Below are 20261 nucleotides of genomic sequence, written 5' to 3'. Positions count from 1 at the left end.
TTTATAGAAAGGTTTCAAGTGATGTCTATTGACCTTGAGTACTTTGTTGGTTTCTAAACTTGTAATTTCAACTGCACCATAAGGAAAAACATTAGAAACAACAAAGGGTCCAATCCAACGAGGACGTAACTTTCCAGGAAAAAGTTTCAAACGCGAATGATAAAGAAGGACTTTGTCTCCAACATTAAACTCTTTTCTTGTAATCATTCGGTCATGAAGACTTTTGATCTTTTCTTTGTAAATCCTTGCATTCTCATAAGCATCATTTTGTATTTCTTCCAATGTAATTCCAATCTTTTTGGGCACCAAAAGGATAGGCGCCACCCATTCACTATTCGTAATGGGGTAAATGACTTCTGTATCATGGGAAATAGTTTGCAAAGTTTGCAAAGCCAATGCTGATTCATGCATGTTTTGGGGAACACATATATGCCTCTCCATCTCTTTTATCTTGGTAAAATCATAACCATAACTCAAAGCTTCGCTTAATCCATCCTCACTATCAAAATCACAAACTTGTTGCACACACTTATTGTAACACCTCACCTCACTAGTAAGATATTATCCGCTTTGGGCCTCCCAGTCCACCCAAATCCAAGGCTTCCACCCAGGTCCCCCTCACGGGTTTGTTCTTGGCAGCCACGCATGGCCCCAAAACGCGTCTTACTAGTCAAGGTGAGCATGCTCATATAAGGCCCTGGCTCTGGACGCTCACTTCCGATGTGGGATCTTACAATCCCTCCACCTTAAGACGAGCCGTCCTCGGCTCTGATACCAAATGTAACACCCCACCCCACTAGCAAGATATTGTCCGCTTTGGGCTTTCCAGTCCACCCAAATCCAGGGCTTTCACCCAGGTCCCCCTCACGGGTTTGTTCTTAGCAGCCACGCATGGCCCCAAAACGCGTCTTACTAGTCAAGGTGAGCATGCTCATATAAGGCCCTAGCTCTGGACGCTCGCTTCCGATGTGGGATCTTACACTTATCAACTTGGTTATAACATGTGATAGAATAAACATTGCTATAAGGATATGTCATTGCATCATGAAAATTAAATTCAATTTTTTCATCTCCTACCTCTATAGACAAAGTATCCTTAGCACAATCAATTTTTGTATTGGCAGTTTTCAAGAATGGTCTCCCAAACAATATAGGAGTGTTGTTTGATGAATCACAAGAATCATGTTCCATATCAAGAATATAAAAGTCGCATGGAATGACCAAACTATCAATCTTGACTAGGAAATCTTCTATCACACCAAGTGGGTAAACAAAACTACGATCCGCAAGTTGTATTATAATGCTAGTTTTATTCAAAGGCTCAAGACTAAGAGAATCATAAACATGTTTAGGCATAATACTAATGGATGCACCTAAATTGCACAAGGCCCTTTTGAAACTAGCATTACCAATAACATATGGGATAGTAAACGCACCTGGGTCTTTTTGCTTCAAAGGCATATTCTTTTGAACAACAGCAGATACAACTTCACCTATACTTATCATTTCATGACCTTTTAGTTCGAAAGCTCTCTTGGTAGTACACAACTCCTTCAAGAATTTGGCATATTTGGGAATTTGTTTGATAGCATCAAGCAAAGGAATGTTGAGTTCTACTTTCTTGAAAACATCTAAAATCTCTTTTTCTTTATCCTCTTTCTTTGACCTAGAAGAACTCACAGGAAATTGTGGAATTGTTTTAAAACTGGAATTCATTGAGTGAGGAGTTACCTTTAGAGTGTTGGTAGATGTTTCAGTTTGTGGAGGAAGAGGATGTTCCTTCTTTGTACTCAATTCGGTTTCTATCTCTTCTTCTTCCTCCATCTCAATTTGTTTCGACCTTTTCTCTTCAAGTTCTTTCCCACTTCGCAGCATGATCACACTAACATTCTCTATTGGATTCAATGCTAGGGAGGGCAATTTTCCATTCATTTGTGCTTTCAATTTCCCCACACTTGAAGCTACTTGCCCCATTTGCTTCTCCAAGTTGTGAATACTTGATCTTGTTTCCTGTTGAAAAGACATGACATTTTGTTGCAAGGTCACAGTGTTAGAAGCCAAAGTTTTTATCATCTCACGAAGATCATCATTGGATGACGACCCCATAACATTGGAGTTTGTGAATGGAGGGGGCTGTCTCGCTTGATAATTCTGTTGGGATTGAAATCCATGGGGATGGAACTGTCGACCTTGATTGCCTTGTTGAGGTGGGTTCCCATAGCATACGCTTGGATGATCTCTCCATCCGGGATTGTACGTGTTGGAAAAAGGATCATATTTATGTTGGGACTGTCCGTTGAATCCTCCATCAACTGCATGAACCTGTTCAATGTAATCTTCTTGCATTGTTGGGCACATATTTGAGGTATGTCCTTGTAAGGAACATATGCTGCAAACTTTCACCTGCTGTACATTTCCACAAGCGAAAGCACAAGAGAAGTAAGATCATTAACTTTATTTTCAAGGTTAGAAATACTTACCTCATTTACTCGTTTGTTTGCGAAGTCTCCACGCGTGCCAAATTGTTTCGAGTTAGCTGCCATGTTTGAGATCAATTGGCGTGCAGCCTCGGGTGTCTTATCTACCAATGCCCCTCCACTTGCAGTATCAATGATACTACGGTCAGTAGGCATCAATCCTTCATATAAATATTGAATGAGCAGTTGATCGGGTATTTGATGATGAGGGCATTGAATGCACAGTTGCTCAAATCTTTCCCAATACTTGGAAAGTGTCTCTCCATGAGATTGTCGAATCCCACATATTTCTTTCCTTATGTTGGCAACTCGAGATGCTGGGAAATACTTTTCAAGGAAAATCTTCTTCATGGCATTCTAAGTTCCAATGGAACCTGGGAGAATAGAGAAAAACCATGCCTTTGTTGCCCCTTTTAAAGAGAAAGGGAAAGCTTTCAACTTAACATGTTCTTCGTCAACTCCATTTGGTTTCATGCCAACGCAAACCATATGGAACTCCTTGAGATGAGTATTAGGATCTTCTCCTGCAAGACCATTAAATGTTGGTAGCAAATGTATAAAACCAGATTTGAGCTCAAAGTTTACATTAATGTCAATGTTTATGCACAGTGGCTGATTTTCCACGTTAGGAGCAGCAAGCTCCTTGAGTGTTTGTTGTCGTGCAATAGCCATGGTGTTGAGGCGAGCTTCCTTTCGTAACCTGCGTAAAGTTTTTTTCTATTTCAAGATCCAACTACACTTGACTTTGATTAGTAGAACGGGTTACTAGCATAAATCATCAAGAAAACTAAAAAAAAACCAACCACACAAGAGATTGAAAACAATGCAAATTGTACGAAAATCCTACGGTAGAAAAATAAAACTACCTAAAAACACTAGAAAACAGCGAAATTTGGCCTCGATAGGGTGGGGCTAGTGGTTTACCACAAATCCTGTTCAGAACGTCGTTTCCCTTCAGGAATCAAAAGGCCGATACCTAATTCCACCAAAAAATCTGTTTTGAACAGTACCGCTGCCGTAAATGAACAGTACCGCAGCAAGCAAAAATTCTGTTTCTCTTTTTTTTTTTAGAAAAATAAATAACAATCACAGCAAATAAAAATCATAGAACAAGAATCAACTAAAATTACTTCCCCGGCAACGGCACCAAAATTTGTTGCGATGTCGCGGTCGCACAAATTAATTACCCTAGCTTCAAACACAACACACAAGATAGTATAGAGCAAGCAAGGGGTCGATCCCACGAGGAAGATTCAAGTCAGATTTTTATGCTAAATGATATGCAATTTGGGGGGGGTTTGGATATTATCTAGGCTAAAGCAAAAGAAAACAGAAAACTATCAAACAAAATTTAATAAAATCAGAAAATTATCAAGAGAACAAACCTTAGTTGCAAGCACGCATCCACCTACAGAAATCAAAACTGATCATGGAAACGAAACATCAATTTATATTCTGAATATTTATCTCTTCTTAACATTAGGTAGTTAACGGATCCGCCGTATAACTAACCCTAACCATCAAACAACCACAGTGTCCGCACTAGTAATTTAATTCAATGGCAGCCTTAAGAACTAGATAAGTTGATTAATCAAGAAAACATAACTGTCTGCAGTCTATGTTTGATTTGATTGAATGTTCTTCCTAAGATTAATAACGTAGATCCGCCACAATTATTAAACTCAGTTGTTTCACAAGTTCATATACCACAACTCTGGTTTTGATATCAAACTTAGCAATAGATTGTCTACAATAATAACTTAGAGTCCGCTCTAGCAATTAAAAAAAACAATCATAGGAAAAATAAGCATAAGAGAACAAACATATTTATCATATAAACTGAAAAGAAAAGGTAAAATAAATCTCACAGTTCTTGAAATCTGAAGGTTTTCGTGTCCTTGCAACCAAGAAAAAGTGTTTAGCCTTGCATGTTTGTTGAAAAACTAATCAAAAAGAAGGAAGAATGCATGATTTAGGGTTTCTTAGAGGAAGGGGGCATTTTTCTCCTCTTGGCTGGCTGCCCCCCTTCTCTTCTCTCATTCTTTTTATATCCTAGGAAACCCTAGTCTCTATTTTACAAAATAGTCCTCCCTTAAGTAGATTGTTTACATTTAAGTACTTCAATAACTATTTTCCTAAAAAAAGAGAAATAGCCTTGCATGAAATATTCAAGCTTTGACTTAGAGGAGCTAAATTGCTAAAATAAAAACTCGGATATCGGTTTAGATGCTTCGAAACGTAATTTGAACTCGTTTCTTCACGAAACCTGTTTGCTGGCAGAATTCAGTTGTCATCTTTGAAAAATCATATCTCCCTCATATGACATCTTTTTTGGCAGAAATTTGGAGAGTTTATAGGTCTTTAAGTCATAAATCCAAAACAATTGAGTTTGCATCAATTGGACTTCTGTAGCTCAAGATATTCAAGTCGAAATGGCTGAAGGTCAACATTGGCAGATTGCGAGATTTGACTTTGAAGGCTGCGATTTCCATGCTCTTCCTTATTTTATTTTCTTGCCTTATATTTCCAGAAAGGTATGGATGTTAGCTTTTTAATTCCACTAGAATCACTTCATTTCAACCTCTAGAGCTCACGCTCTGCACAAAACATCGACTGAAGGTCAAATCTGCCAATTATCTCCAATTTACTCCTTTTTTGCATCTTTCATCCAAAAGTGCCTTCAAAACATAAAACAAAGAATATCAAAGCATTTTATATATAAAACATAGGCAAAACACTAGTTAAATGTGGGTGAAACTATCGAATAATATGGTTGCATCAAACATTCCCTTTGGACTGCCCCTTTCTGGTGTCAGTAATATTCCTCTGGAAGTGCTTCCCAAATCTTTCCCTATCATCTGATTACCAAGGAATGTTTGAAATTGAGTCGATAGTGTTTTAATTTGTGCACTATTTTGATCAGTCCTCCTATTTTGTTCACCAAATTGTTCCTGCCATTTAGTTTGTTGATCAACCAAGGATTCCTGGAATTCTTATTGAAGTATCTACATTTGCTCCTCCAATTTCTTATAATGATCTTCAATGTTTTTCAAGTTATGATTTTCCATCATAATGTTAGATCTTAAGGCTCTGATACGAATTGTTAAGATCAACTTAACAAATTGAGAAAATAGGAGAAAGAGAATAGAATTGGTGATAACATAGGAGAATAGAAGAAGAATGTGGAAGAGAGAAACGAGATTGAATTGAACTTCAATATTTTCTTATTCAATATAATCCATACAATGTGCTTTTATATGGATCAGCATCAACTACTAACAGATTAATCCAACTAACTCTAACTAATTAACAAACTCTGCTAACAGAATCTTCTGTAACTAACTAACATAATCCTAACAACTAAACAGCAGATTGCATGTCCCTGACACTTTCGATTCCCAGCTCCTCTTTACCTTCCAACAACAGTCTTTATTCTGCCATCCTGAGACGTAATAATCTCTTTCCGCTTGATATAACCAAATTCCACCTCTCCAAATCTAACTCTAGTATCAAGGTGCTAGTGAGGCATAAGGGTAGGAATACCAATGGCAGTTGATTAAAGATGATATATGTGTTTCTTTGGATTGTTGGAGAGAAAAATGATGGTTGGTTTGGCTTTTTCCGATTTTTTACTTCAACTAACCGAACCAAAAACCGGTTTTAGTTTTTAATTTAAAAATAAATAAATTTGGTTTGGATATTTTTTTTAGATAAAAATTGAATGGAACTAAAAATTATCACCCCTAACTAAAACCATACCATGTAGTTTTGAATAAAATTGTTTTTAAAAATAATATTGGAATTATCATGGCAAGATCTGATTTAAGTTTGACCAAGATAGCTGGCTCACAAGCTACCTAATCGCCTAAGTTTAATTGGGTGTATAAACCCCAGTTATAATTTTTCTAGATTTTTAAAATATGAAAAAAATTAACCGATAGTAAAATGAGTTAAATTAAATTAAAAAAAATAAATCAAGATAAAAATGGTGAAATTAGTAAAATGAAAGTGAATATAGTACTAAATTGTTAAAAATAATAATTTATAGGGACAAAATGAATACGTAAGATCAAGAGGGGTCAATGTTCAAATAACAGAAGGTTAGAGGTTTATGTATAAATAATAAAAAAGGATGGGGGTAAAGGAGCAATTAACAAGAAGATAGCACTATAAATACCATTATATTTTCTCTCTTGCGGTGACTTGCAAGAGCAAGAGAGGGGTTAGGGTTCTTTGATCTTTTCTTCTCATTCTTTGATGAAATCGACAACAAAATGTTAACCTATAGTGGTTTAAAAGAGTCAATAAGTGATAAAAGAGAGATATTTGGGTGGTTTAGAGAGTTTAGAGAGAGGCTGGAGAGAAGACATATTGATGGCAGAAACTCCGACAGCTATAACTCTACCTTCCATCGTTGGATCAAAACAATATTTGGATATGTTTTTCTCCTCCATGTCTTGTACATTTTCACTGGAGGGATCTTCTATATCAGTCTCTGTTTGAGAAATATTGCGGGAGGAAAATTTCTGGAAAAATACACTTCTAAACAGTCTCAGTCGCCAACTGTTTTCTCCTCCATCCACCGTTGGATCGGGCTGTAATTTGGATATGTTGTTCGTCCTGATGCTATCTAGATTCGGAACGGTGGAGATCAGAAACAATCACTCCGAACAAAAGTTATGCTTCTTGCACAGTAGGTCTACAAGTTTTAGGAGAGGCGTCGATTGCGGGACCTCAAGCTAGCAGAAACGAGACCACTGAGAGGAACAGGTAGGTGTTTACCACCTCATCTCTTTATATTTTGAAAAGTTTAAAACATTCTGAAATTTTATTTGTTTATGTTGTATGTTGATTTATGATAGTAAAGGATGAGAAATTTGAAAGTGGAAACATGATTAAACATGACGGTTGGTATCATGAGTGTTGTCGGGGAAAAAATTGTATAAGGTTACTGTGCTTGTTATCTTAATTTCTAAGGACAACTCAGATTGATATAAAAGTCGGCCACATGAGTGGGGGCAAGAAAAGTTAGCCAGCCATATGAAGAGCAAAGAGTAAATGGGGGAAATTATGGTTTTCCTTATTGAATTTACTATAATAGGTTGTTTTTGTGAATGTGTGTGTGAATTGAATGAAATTAGCATGAAAGGAATGAGGGAACTCTTGGTTCCTTAAGGCCATGCTTTCAACCAATTATGCATCAAGGGGGGGATGTTTAATTTGACATATATAGCTTGATGACTTGTGTTTAATTGTGTCCAAATGAGGAAAAATGCATGTTCAAATGGCAAGGATTGTGTTTAGAAGAATATTGTTCGGAAAGTTAGTAAAATCGATAAAAATGTTATATTTTGACATTAAGAGGAAAGATTGAAATAAATAGAATAAATTCCTCTTAAAAAATATTTTTGACATTCTTATATGGTATGTGATATGGCTAGGGGTTGAGATAAAAGAGGGAAAGTTGAATTATGGATGTTGTGTGTAAATGGAAAGGTTGATTAATCTGGACAAATTCGTCTCCCAACTTTTGGAGAGAATTCGAGTAGGAGGATGAGGGAATTAGGATCAGGTTCCTTCATAGTAATTGTAGTTTTGGATGTTGACTAACTAAGAAAATTGGTCTTACTCAATTTGGAGCTATAAAACTTCAGTTATGGGTCACCAACCGAGACTGGGTCATGACAGACCCTATAGGACAGTAGGTTTGATTTTAAGTGTCTTAGGGGCAGAACTGGGTTCTCCTCCCTTCAGGAGACTTGTAGCCCCGGGTCTTAGCTTTCAAAAGAGACCAACCTCGCTTGAAACAGAGTTCTATAACTCTAGATATAGTCAAAAATGCGACCTCTACTGGCAGATTTAGAAAGTCGTTTAGACGTGTTAAGAGTGAAAAGTGGGTCATTTCCCTTCGGGGAACATGTGATATTACATCTTAACTTCCAAAAGAAACGAGCCATGTTTGAAGTGAAAATTTATAATGGTAACTATGGTTGAACAAAGAATGATGATATTAATGGATGAAATTGGCATCGACTAGCATACATTTAGTGTATGTTAGGATCCCGGGTAAGGGGATCACCATGCATCAATGCCTATGGAGCATGGACTAGCATACATTTAGTGTATGTTAGGATCCCGGGTAAGGGGATTATCATGCATCGACTAGCATATATTTAATGTATATTAGGATCTCGGGTAAGGAGATCGTTATGCATCGACGCTTACAAGGTGATAATGATACTAGTGAAATTGGTATTAGTAACGTGGTTGATCTTATGAAATCTTGAATTGAAGTTGAAAATGAAAGATGAAACGATTTTGGTAGTTGAATGAGAAAGAATTCCAATGGAAACAAAAAAGAAAAAATTAATAGAATATGAATACGTGTTTGTCTTTCTAAATTGTTGGATCTTTGTGTTACTATACTTATTGTGATATTCATATTTCAATAATATGTATTTTGTTTCAAGACCATCACATGCACGACAGGAGTAAATCCTAACTTTTGTTCACTTTTTATTATCTAGTTCTAGGAAGTATATCCTTGTATTTTGAAATATTAAAACATTTATAATCATGTTTCATCAATGTGTGTTTATCTCATTTATTCTTCTATAATAATATATTGTTGTTCAATATATATTATAAACATTATAGTTGTGATGATGATGATGATATTTGTGAGATTGAGACCCAGAACGATTGGATTGTGATTGAGTTATGAGATGTGAGATATTAGAAGTGTAAACAATGTATATGTCAATAACTTGGAACCTCCCAGTATAGAAAGAACTTTGCCAAAATTTCAGTGGAAATTTCAGTAGACTTTTATATGAAAATTGTGTATGAAAAAAATTACTTATATTTTTATGTACCAAATCATAGAAAAATAATTATAAACACATGAAAGTGCATGGCATTACAAGGTGAGTGTCTAAATTGATTAAAAAAAAAAAACTTTACCTAAGCTTGGTTCCAGATCATCAGGTTACCAAGTCGACACCTAAAGCTAATCTAGGTTCAACAGCCATTTTCTCGCTGACCAATTTACAGATGATTGTCATCTATGGATGCTTTAACAGTGCACATAAACATTGTTGAAAATGAGCAAATGATATTTCTCTGTAAATAAGGAAAGAAAGTAGGCAGGTCAGGGAAAGAGGGCCAGTCCCAGAAAATTCTCCTCTCCTAGGTTCTGTTGGGGCTAAAAATCCCTGTTTGCGACAAATACGCTGCGGGTCTTTTACGCACCATCAAATCGATATCTTTCCTGTGCTCGGGTTAGAGACCTTGAGAAAAGGTGTACCAAATCCAAAAATTAAAATTACACAGGTCAGATGAAATCTTTTATCAGATGAACACCATCAAGAGCAAGCATAGAATGATAATAAGTTAGCCAAACAAGCTGACTTACAGTAACAGACATATCATCGACAGCATTGAGGCCTCCATTCATCCCACATTCTCACCATAGGTTTTACAGCAAGATGGCTGTGCATCAACCGAACGTCTCAAGTCTTTTACATCTCAGTGCTTTTTTAACTGTCATTCCAACCCTTTCTGTATTAATAGCAGATTGCTTGCAAACCCTAGCATTCTTGTACCTCTCATTGTCATCAGCATGGATTGTTCTAAAATAGTGATGGAGCCGGCCACTCTTCCTTTTCCTCTCTTAGCCCGTTTGGTCATTTGCCAAATTGACGCACTGCTATGCATCATAGCATACCTGCTCCATAAAACACAGCAGAAAAGATTATTATTTTGCAAGTTTACATTATACTTTCCTTACAGTTAGAATCCAGAACGAAAACCACTTTCCAATGACAAATTACCTTAATCATCCTGTAGTAAAGAGATAGTGACACTTTGCATCCCCGTTTTCTGAAATTACAACGTGCTATATATAGATTTGAAAAATAAACCAATGGCCTTCAAGAGTTTATCGCCAAGTAATTTCTAGTAACTTATTTGAATTTAGGACCAAAAAATAAAACGTGTACACATCGACAATTAAGGATCGAAAGGCTCTGGAATCAGAACTTCCCCCCCTCTAGAGCACAATTGAAACAATGACATACAAACAACATATTGAACAAAATAAATGATTCTCATTCCTCCACCATCAAGCAAATGAGCTCTACAGAACCAACTTGATTTTCAGTTCTATGTAACTCGAATGCTCTAATTGCTGGAATAAGAGCTCGGTCCATTGCCAGCATGGCAATTTTTGCCGTAGTCCACCAGTGACAGCTTTTTCTCGACCAACAATCGGTGGAAATAATTTCCTGATCCCATACAAAATTTACAAGATCTTTGGCTCTACTTTTATAAAAGATCAGTCTCTTCTTGGTCTCCATCGGCATCCTCAACCTCATTTTCTTCATCTTCTTCAGGTGCGTCTGGATCCACCCCCTGCAGTAAGTAACATTTAGTTGCAAAATAGGATTTTCTCCAAGACGCCAACCCCACCCTAAGTCAGTTTACCAAGTACATTTTGCCTGGTCAAAGACACTAGTTAGACAGTGCAGAAACTGAAAACGAAAAATGTTATACAGACCTTCATCTGTTTTTCCAAGCGCTCTAGCCCTTTTTTTGCAGCTTCATTCTGTGGGTTTATTCTGCAACCACAGTTTTAAATTGTGGGCATTAACAGCAATGCAATGCGATGCATTGTTGGGAATCAACAATAAAAGCACGCAGACATTCAGGTAAGTAATCTCAGATTCTAGATTAAATAAATCTGAGTGTATCTTTAATGTTCTACCTTAATGCAGCCTGATAATGTGACAAAGCCTCTTGCAGCATATTAGTGGCTGCAAATACTTGAGCCAACTTGACATGAAGAGAGTCATCTGCCCAATCCTTCAGATATCGCTCAAGCAGAGATACAGCATCCCCATTTCGACCCTCAATGACATGAAGCTCAGCCAAAGCTAATGCTGCACCAAGGTAACCAGGTTCCAGCCTCAGTGCTGACTCATAGAACTTTTTTGCCTGTTGAATTTGACATTAGATAGCCTTCTTTAACCATAAATATAGAGACGGGCACTCATGAGCTGATGAATGGTGATCCTTAACCAAAAGAAAAGGAAGTTAAAATGATCTGTTACAGCTTTACCTTCTCTCTTCCACCAGAGTTACTAGCGTGTACATCCCCTACTAACTTTAGTGCCTTTGCAGACTGAGGCATGGCCTTCATTGCCTCCCTAGCAGCATGCAGAGCCTCTTTAATTTTGGAGAATGCCAAATATGAATGAACCAAACCTGAAATTGTAATTGATTCAATTATTCCTGGATTGTTTTCCTTGTTACCGTTCCATTTGGTTTACATGTGTAAGCTAATCATAGATATACATGGAAATTATGCAGATGAATAATTGAAGTTCTGTTCTTGGTATTATTTTTTTTTTTTCTTACAGATTGTACAGTTGTACCTTGATATGAACGGAGATCGGCTCTTAATTCTTGAGCTCCCCTGAAAGCAATTACGGCTGCTTCTGGCCGCTTTAGTGACAAGAGCAAAGTACCCTGTTATCAGAGAAAAGATTATAATGTTCATTGAGATTTATACACCAGACATGTATCAACCCACAACAATCTCAAAGAAGACTTTGATCAAAACAATATCTGTTCTATCAGGCATAAAATATCTTTTACCTTCATAATGTAACCCGGTATGTGTCTCTCATCAATCCTGATGCTCTGGTTGCAAGAAGAATCAGTGGATTTGTGACATTACAAAGATGGAGAAAAGACTCATATTATAACAAAAGCTAGCTAACCTTCTCAGCATAAGACAGTGCTCCTATCTCATCCTTCTTTTCCCACAGGACAGACAAAGCCACAAAAATTTCTGGCCTTGTGGGATCAATGCTCAGCAAATCATGCACCAACTTGTTTAGCTTTGAAAAATCACCTTTGGTCTTTAGAAGCATCGCATACTCATCCATATAAGTTACAACATACGGATCAATTGATCGAACCTGCAAGTTCATGAACTTAGCATGTTTGTGCATGTGCAGACAATGAAAAGTTCCTCAATGTGGAAAACATAACTTCTAATACCTTCTCAAAATTCATTATGGCCTCATCATTCTTCCCAATTATGGCTTCAGCCTTAAGACATCAGGTTACGTATTAGTAAAACATAAACAATTAATACATCTAGCCAGGTTGCACAGATTATAGTATTGCATTTCTTACCCTTGCGATTTCAAGTAATATGTGTATATTATTTGGAAAACGTTGCAAGAGTTCTCCAAAGAGCTCCAAACCACCTGCCAACAAAAGGGAAAGAGCCCAGGAGCGAGAACCGTAATGGATCAATGATCAATCAATAACCACTAAAGCTGACATGGCAAGCAACAGAAGAAAAACATCTTGTAATTGGGAAATCCAAGAAAGGAAAGTAAATTACGAACTTGCTACAGTTGCTATATAAAATTTCTTTTGTATTCACCTAAAAATATTTGGGATTGTATTCACTAAGATAATCAATTAATAGCAGCTGATCAACATTTAACATACCCCCTTTATTTACTAATCTATTTGCTTTTATATCAGGTCAGGTTACAATAGAGGTCCCCATCTAAACCTAGTTGTGTCGGCAGCAGATATGCATGCATTAGCATATAAACATGCAGACATATCTTTGAAACATAAGTATTTTACCTTTGTAATCATTTGAAGCAATACAGCACTGGGCCTCAACATAGCGCTGCATACAAATAAAAAATTATAATATAGTAAGCTGGCATAAACAATGCAATGCAAACCAGCCGTTAAAAAGGTAACTGATTAATAATATAAGCTATATACTGCCAAGAATGCCACTGGACAAGGTTGTTCATTTGTTCTTCAAGATTGGGTGATAGCAAACCATGCAGTATAGACAAGGAAATAATTCTGTGTATTGACTTTGTGGTGATGGTGTCAAAAAAAGCTCCAATAGCATGGAAGTACAAGCTTTTTCTGCAAAGCACCAGAAAAGGCTTGTGCAGAGGTGGAGCTGCAGTGACTTCTTAGCCACCACAATGCCAAACTGGCTCTGCACTCACCCCAAGGTAATTACTGTGCACAAAATGACAATCCTTGTACAGTACATGTTTGATTTCATAAGGAAAAGAATGGTGTTTCCATGACACAAGGATGAACATCTAGTTGTTTTTTTTTCTCCCTTTTCCTTGAATGATGATTTTGATTGAAGACTGAAATTTAAAGCCATTCAAACATACTTAACACCAGAGAAGCGTTTTGTTTAGGAAAAAAGTTTACTGTGGGAAATGAAGACAAATGCTGATAGTGAAGAACCATAGAGCTGTTAGCAGTTCACAACGGACCCAAATGTAATCTGTCTCATGCCATACTTACCTGAAGCCAGCGAGTAGAATCGGTATGATCAAGTGGAGCTCTCCCACTTCTATTTGATACCTGCAACCATAATAGAAGTGCCCCAAAGACATCAAGGTTGTGTTTACTTTCATAAAATAGTTTTTTAATCTCTATCTCTAGTTTTCTTATATATTCCAAAGAGATTTTTCTGTGGAGAAATAAAGAAACATGTTTATTAGATACAATTTTTCCAAAATAGAAAACACGGACCTTGTTTGGCATAAATTGAAAATATTAAAAGGAATGACCATAAAACATTAGATAAACCAAACAAGGCCCTTGTTTTTATAGAGAAGAATATGGAAAACAACATTTTGGTGAACTCCAATTTTCCGAAAAATTGGAGAATAAGAAAACACATGTTTCTAAGAAAACAATATTTACTCAATTAGTAAACGTGTTTTCTTTAGCTTTCTATTTCTTGTAAAATTTTCCTGGAAGTTTTGAAGACTCTCACAAGTAAACACAATCCAAACATTTCAAACCCAAGGTAAGAAGAAAAGGAAGCCATGCAGATTCATTTAAAATCTTATTTTTCCATGAACTCGACAACGCTGCAGAACATCAAATCATTCACTATGAATTGAGAGAAAATCTTATGGGCAGCAGAAACCAACTAACCTGCCACTACATGGTTTCATGCTTTTGAAAAATTGAATCCTAGATAAGCCAAATATTCTACTAGATAAGGGAGAACTATTTCCTCCATGGTATATAAACTGTGAATGTTTTGATAGGAACAACATGACAATTTATTTATAAGTCAAACAAGACAAAGTCTTCACTTAGATGACTTCTTGTGCCATGTAACCTTGCATAAATATGACAAAGTAAAACTTCACACCAGCTCAACAAAGCCTTACTGGACTTGCTAAAGCAAAAAAAGTCAGCATTCATGAAGATAAAAATGATTTTACAGGGATAGAAGTGAAACATGATTCCTCACATACTTGTGAAGGAGTGAACGTCATCCATAACAAACCTGTGAAAAAAGTGAAATAACATCCTTGGCAGCAACTCCCAGTTCTGCCAAAGCAACGATAGCCTCGATGACAAAAGGGCAATGCCTGCCAAAAATGCACCCAAAAGAAAAATATAGATCAAATATAATAATCTCTGTAGTATGAATAAAGGAAAAAAGAATTGCTAATTTGACACAAATAGGTGAACAAGCATGTACAACAGTTTGTAAGTCACTGAAAATGTAAGCGATAGTAATTAAAAGAGGTAAAAAAACATATTGAACACTGAAAGAGAGGAGTGGTCCTAAGTACACAGGAGTCCACAGAACCACAATATGTTAATTAAATAATCCTGAGGCAACAAGTTTCTCCAAAATTCAATCAAGTGAAACCATCATCAGAAGCACCATATTTGTTTCAAGACTCTCCGGATATGACATGACAGGGTAACAGAAATCATACCACAAAATTTATAAGAAAAAGATTAGCAAATATATATATATTAAATTATCTGTCTACATTTTCTTATCAAGTGGGTGAATCTAAATTCACATAAGAAAGCAACTTGGTGGATGCAAACTATCTTAGCTAGTAACTTCCCTGGTGTTGGACTCGGGACCAGGGATCAAATAGAGTATTTGGAATTTAACCAAAGGGGAGGCTACCACTTGCATCCAGCCTATGTAACAGAAATTGCAAAGCAACTTGACACACCTTAAGCACTCTTTGTAACAAGTGATAGCAAGGCGAGTATGTCTAGAACTTCTATAAAGCTTTGCCATCAATAAACTCATCTGCAAAGTTCTTGCTTTGCTAGGAATTCCTTCCATCTTCAAAACAAACAACCTAATTAACTGAAAGCAAGAAATTATTCATAAAAAAAAAAAAAAAAACTAAACAATAAAATACACTACATAAAAAGACCTCAACAAGTGCAGCTCTAGTTTCATTCAATGTGGCGTGACATGATGCGATCTTGAACTTCACCTACCATTGAGACAAATAAAACTGTAAAAATTCAAAATACACCATACCATGGTTGCGTTTGATTATTGTTCTGGGATGGAAGGCATAGATAGAAAAATCGTGTTTAGTTGAAGAGACAAAGACAGAGATGAAAAAAATATGTCTTAGATATAGTTTTGGAGTAAGTTTTTGTAATTTCAAAACAAGATGTACTGAGAAACTTGTCCCTTTATCTCCACTGTCTCCATCCATCTTTTCTTTTCTAAGAACGCTATCAATCAATGTATGTGTATAAAAGAGATAAATCAATGTACCTCATTTTCATTAATGGCTGAAATGTTAAAGGAATTCGGAGAAGAAGACCTGTTCGATAACGAACTTCGAGAAGTTGTCGAACTCTGTTTCGGAATTATCTTGTAGTAATGCAATGCTTGCTTATACGTATGCTACAAAAAATTCATAAGAAAAAAAAAATTAAAAACGCAAAATAATTAAATTCCAGATTCTTCAAATTAAAAAAAAAAAACTCACAATCGCTCTGCGAAACTCTCTCTCGCGAAACAATGCATCTCCAAGGAGAATCTGAAAACAAAACGTAATCACATAAAAAAAATTATCAAAGTTTTAAAAATAAAAATAAAAATGAGAAAAACCTGATTTTCGGCTTTGAGCTGAGGGCTGGTTTCCAGACTAACTGTAGCTGATGAGACCAGAAAGCTACCCTGCAAAAGCGAATTATATTTTTATTTTTTATTTTTTATTTTATTTTTCAAAAAAAAAGGTGAAAATGTAGTATTAATTACGAGGATTTGAGCGGAATTGTAGAGTTCGTGGTCGAGAAGAGCTGTGATTTGATCCTTCGGCACATCCATTTTTGAATCCAAAACCAGACGGAGACTGAAGCTCTAATTTGTACGCAATGCAATGCGAGTACTGTAGAGAAGAGAGTGTGCTTTCGGGGCTGAATTTTGGAAAGCCAAATGCGTCTCCTCTCGTGCTCTTCCTGGAAGGAAAACCCCAGCCCGCTCTGTTTAGACGACACGTCGTTTGTATCGTTTTTAAATTTGGATCCGACCCAATGAAATGGGTGTCGTTTACCCCGACTTGTCTGGGCTCAAGAAGAACCTTATTTTTATGTGACCCGACAGGGATAGGGGCAGGTTTTTGATTGCCCGACTTCATTCCCTTGTCTTGAATAAGCAAGAAATGATTTTTTTGGGTTATTTGATGGGGATGTTGTTGGGTTGAATATATTTTTAAAAAAATATTAAATTAATCCTTTTTAAAAGTAATTTATATAAAAAATTTAAAATAAATATTATTTTAATATGTTTTTTCAATTAAAAAATACTTTCAAAAATTAATTTACACCATATTACCAATGGACTTAACAGCTATGAATCCTATAAATATTGCAGTGTTTACTAAAGTCACTTTCATAAATTTATTAATATGTCAACAAACATGCACCAGGGTTAGGATAATTTTTATGAAATTAAAAAAATATATATTTAAATTGTAAAATACATTTTTTACAGTGAGTTTGTATTTACTCAACTCTCTTCATTCATGAATGTTTTTGTTTTTTAAATCGACCACTTGTTCAGGTTTTGCAGCTATATCAAAAAAGTATTCAATAATTTTAAATTAGTTTATTGAGATAACGAAATTAAGATTTGTTTGGTATTATAATAGCAATGATAGTTTAAAATATTTTTATTTAAAAATACATCAAAATAATATTTTTTTTATTTTTTAAAAATTATTTTTAAGGTTAATATATCAAAATGATCTAAAAAATAAAAAAAATAAAAAAATTTGAAATTTGGAAGAAACGGCGTTCTCAAATGGTTTTTAAAAAACCAGATCCGACCGGTTGCCTCCCCCTAACCAAAGTAGACGACAAGCCGTCTCTACAGAAACTAAAACTATAAAACAGAGGAGGGTAGGCCATCACTATCTAGGCATCACTACCGGAATGGAATCGTCGTCTTCGATTGCCTCGCGGAGGTCAAAGAGACAGAGTCAAGAGAAGTTCTTATCGAAAGTAATTTTGCCAGCAATACGGGGGCAGTCATGTCCAGTATGCTTAAAAGATTTTGGTGGCGAAGAAGATTACCGAAGAGTTGCGGTGATTAGGGTTTGCTTACACGCGTATTGTCTCGATTGCATCCGCAAGTGGAGCGATATCAAGCGGAAGTGTCCTCTCTGTAATTCGGAGTTCAATTCTTGGTTCTGTAGAATCATTCTCTCCACTCGAAATTTCTCGACGGAGAAATTACCGGTGGTCAGGGAGAGCAGAAGGGTCACTCCGCTAGATATCTTGAGCTCTAGGCAACGGTGAGGTTTTGTTATGTCCTATTATATGATGATTAAGTTGATATTTATGTGATTTAATCGAGATTAAATTTATTGTCTTTTTTTATTGTAGAAATGTCAATTTTTTTGAAATTTTTATAAAACAATTACATGGAGATGCTTTAGATAAATTAAATTTATCTTCGTATAGTATGGCTCGGCATGATGTAATCAGAGAAATTTAATAAAAAAAAAAAAAAACTTAAATTGATTTTGAAGATTTGAATCTAAAAAGAGCATGTCTTCTTTGTTTGATTTTAGAGCTGGATTGAATGTTGCTAATCGGAGAAGTAGGCCATTACCATGCCGGCGAAGATTTGGACAGCCAATGCCAGGATCAGTGGGTTCTGATGTTATTGCTCAAAGAAAGCTTCAGTGGCGTGCTAGGTACCCTAATTGACCTAAGTTTTGTTAATTTGAGAGAGGATTATTGAATCCGAACTATGCTTTTCTTGGTTGATATGATGCTGATTCCTTTTTCTTTCTTTCTTTTTTGCAGCATATATAATCAAAGATTGCATGCTGTTCCTATATCTTCGAGGAATTGCCTCAAGCAGGTATTCTCCTCAAAACCTTTATGAGGTTAAGTGGTTGTGTTCTGTTTTTTGAACAAGCACATTGGCAAAGTCATAGTTTTGTGATACTTTACTTCACTGCATGCACTTGTTTGCCATCTTTTCCTACTATGGATTATGGTGGGTGCTTGCTACTTTTGCTTTCCCGAGTGACATGATGCATTGTTGTTTGTTTTGGAGAATTGATAGCATTAGGCTAACAGGCTTTGCTGAACTCATCTCCCTTGTAGAGGAAATATCATGAACCATTTCTTTGTTTGTGAGAAAATTGGTGCTCGTTTGTTGTTAAAAATGTATTTTTCTTGTAGTGGATTCCAGATTGTTGGTTCAAGGCTTTGTCATTGACTTGCTTGAGGATTTAGCATGGAAGAGGGTCGAAATCTGTTTGATTTTATTGTTTCTTCCTACTGATTCTATTGTCATGTTTTTAAACATTCAGATTATATCAAGAAATGGTTGCATGAAACAAAGGATACTGCACAGGATAGAACCATGGATTCAAAGGGAGCTACAGGCGATCCTTGAGGACCCAGATCCATCTGTCATTGTTCATCTTGCCTCCTCTCTTTTTATTGCAAGCCTTGAACGCAGGTCTGATGTTCAGTCAGATCAGCTTGGTGTTGAAGACCACTTTCTTGAACCACTGCGACGTTTTTTGCATGGTTGGACCAACACGTTTTGGCATGAACTAAGGTATACAATTCAAATACAATTGCATCATTTTCTGTATTTCAGCTTCTTCATTTTTAAGATAATGTAGAATTTACATTAACATTATAATGAGAAGAAAATGCTCTCTAGATGTTTTGCAGAAAGCTCGCTTACCATGGAAACTTATGACATGGTGGTTGAATATAAACGATCAGACTAAGTGTGGAACTGGGACTTGGGACTTTCATTTGTCTTTAGCATCATTGCACCTCGAGGAGCACTTAATTTATGCTAGGAGCCTGACTGCCTGAGGCATCGAGACTGCTAATTGAAAGCTGTTTGTGGTTTTACATGTAATTCACCTGGATGATTTCTCAAACATTTACATTTTGCTCAATTGCATGAATAATCAGCTTGCTGCTGGAGAATGAGCCAAATTCTGTTGGGTTAAGACGCCGGAATGGAGGGTGGAAATGTGAGATGCAACATGGAGATGCAATGCTGAAGATCTTACCAGCGGTAAAAGTTAGAGCAGGGTTCTCTAGGAAAGGATAAGGATACAGAAATGATGTGCTGGTCCTGCCAAGTAATTACATTGAATTTGCAGTTTCTCAATGGTCTCCCATGGAATGGGCTGCTCTTCCTTGTATCAAGGCAGGCGGGGAGGGAACGGGTTGGACGAGCATTCCACCTGCTAGGTCTTTGCATGAATGCAAATCATTTATTGTATCTCCAAAGAAGAAAAGCCTTGTGAGAATACACCATTTGCTCTGGAAAGACTGATCATGTTGAATTATTGATAACATTTACGCATACATGCGTCTAGCTTTTTGGTACATTATTCACCGAAGAGAATCACATGAAATCAGCTGTTCTTTAAC

At 36.3% G+C, this 20261-nt stretch overlaps 2 protein-coding genes across 4 annotated transcripts; one reads left to right on the top strand and one right to left on the bottom strand.

The window, feature by feature from the left end:
- Positions 1 to 10354: 10354 nt before the first annotated feature.
- On the bottom strand, positions 10355 to 16805 carry LOC18101854 (anaphase-promoting complex subunit 7). Of its 2 annotated transcripts, none has more exons than XM_024606026.2 (18): positions 16600 to 16805; positions 16450 to 16518; positions 16328 to 16378; positions 16111 to 16242; positions 15755 to 15817; positions 15545 to 15684; positions 14851 to 14935; positions 13848 to 13907; positions 13149 to 13194; positions 12681 to 12754; positions 12543 to 12593; positions 12260 to 12460; positions 12135 to 12179; positions 11912 to 12005; positions 11596 to 11741; positions 11242 to 11471; positions 11035 to 11095; positions 10355 to 10889 (listed from the first exon to the last, which is right to left on the bottom strand). In XM_024606026.2, exons 1-18 carry the CDS (start codon positions 16666 to 16668, stop codon positions 10803 to 10805), a joined length of 1704 nt encoding a protein of 567 aa, XP_024461794.1. In that variant the 5' UTR covers positions 16669 to 16805; the 3' UTR covers positions 10355 to 10802. The 2 variants fall into 2 exon arrangements, with proteins under 2 accessions (XP_024461794.1, XP_024461795.1); XM_024606027.2 differs by having other exon boundaries at positions 15545 to 15660; positions 16600 to 16804.
- Positions 16806 to 17694: 889 nt separating this feature from the next.
- Positions 17695 to 20245, top strand: LOC18101853 (uncharacterized). 2 transcript variants are annotated; one of them, XM_006380133.3, is made up of 5 exons: positions 17695 to 18136; positions 18416 to 18541; positions 18654 to 18711; positions 19169 to 19422; positions 19531 to 20245. In XM_006380133.3, exons 1-5 carry the CDS (start codon positions 17775 to 17777, stop codon positions 19598 to 19600), a joined length of 870 nt encoding a protein of 289 aa, XP_006380195.1. In that variant the 5' UTR covers positions 17695 to 17774; the 3' UTR covers positions 19601 to 20245. The 2 variants fall into 2 exon arrangements, with proteins under 2 accessions (XP_006380195.1, XP_024463026.1); XM_024607258.2 differs by having other exon boundaries at positions 17728 to 18136; positions 19542 to 20245.
- Positions 20246 to 20261: the final 16 nt, after the last annotated feature.

The sequence above is a fragment of the Populus trichocarpa genome, chromosome 8 (assembly GCF_000002775.5).
Source record: "Populus trichocarpa isolate Nisqually-1 chromosome 8, P.trichocarpa_v4.1, whole genome shotgun sequence".
Lineage (NCBI taxonomy): Eukaryota > Viridiplantae > Streptophyta > Magnoliopsida > Malpighiales > Salicaceae > Populus > Populus trichocarpa.
This window is presented reverse-complemented; position numbering and strand designations above follow the sequence as displayed.

Bases quoted from the DNA above. Each gene is read 5' to 3' on its own strand.
- LOC18101853 (XM_006380133.3), top strand. From the start codon at position 17,775: ATGGAATCGTCGTCTTCGATTGCCTCGCGGAGGTCAAAGAGACAGAGT. The intron at 18,137-18,415 runs GTGAGGTTTTGT...GTTTGATTTTAG, and splicing joins ATCTTGAGCTCTAGGCAACG to AGCTGGATTGAATGTTGCTA. The intron at 19,423-19,530 runs GTATACAATTCA...AATGCTCTCTAG, and splicing joins ACGTTTTGGCATGAACTAAG to ATGTTTTGCAGAAAGCTCGC.
- LOC18101854 (XM_024606026.2), bottom strand. From the start codon at position 16,668: ATGGATGTGCCGAAGGATCAAATCACAGCTCTTCTCGACCACGAACTC. The intron at 16,379-16,449 runs GTTTTTCTCATT...TTTTGTTTTCAG, and splicing joins AGCTCAAAGCCGAAAATCAG to ATTCTCCTTGGAGATGCATT. The intron at 12,755-13,148 runs GTAAAATACTTA...TTTTGTTGGCAG, and splicing joins TGCTTCAAATGATTACAAAG to GTGGTTTGGAGCTCTTTGGA.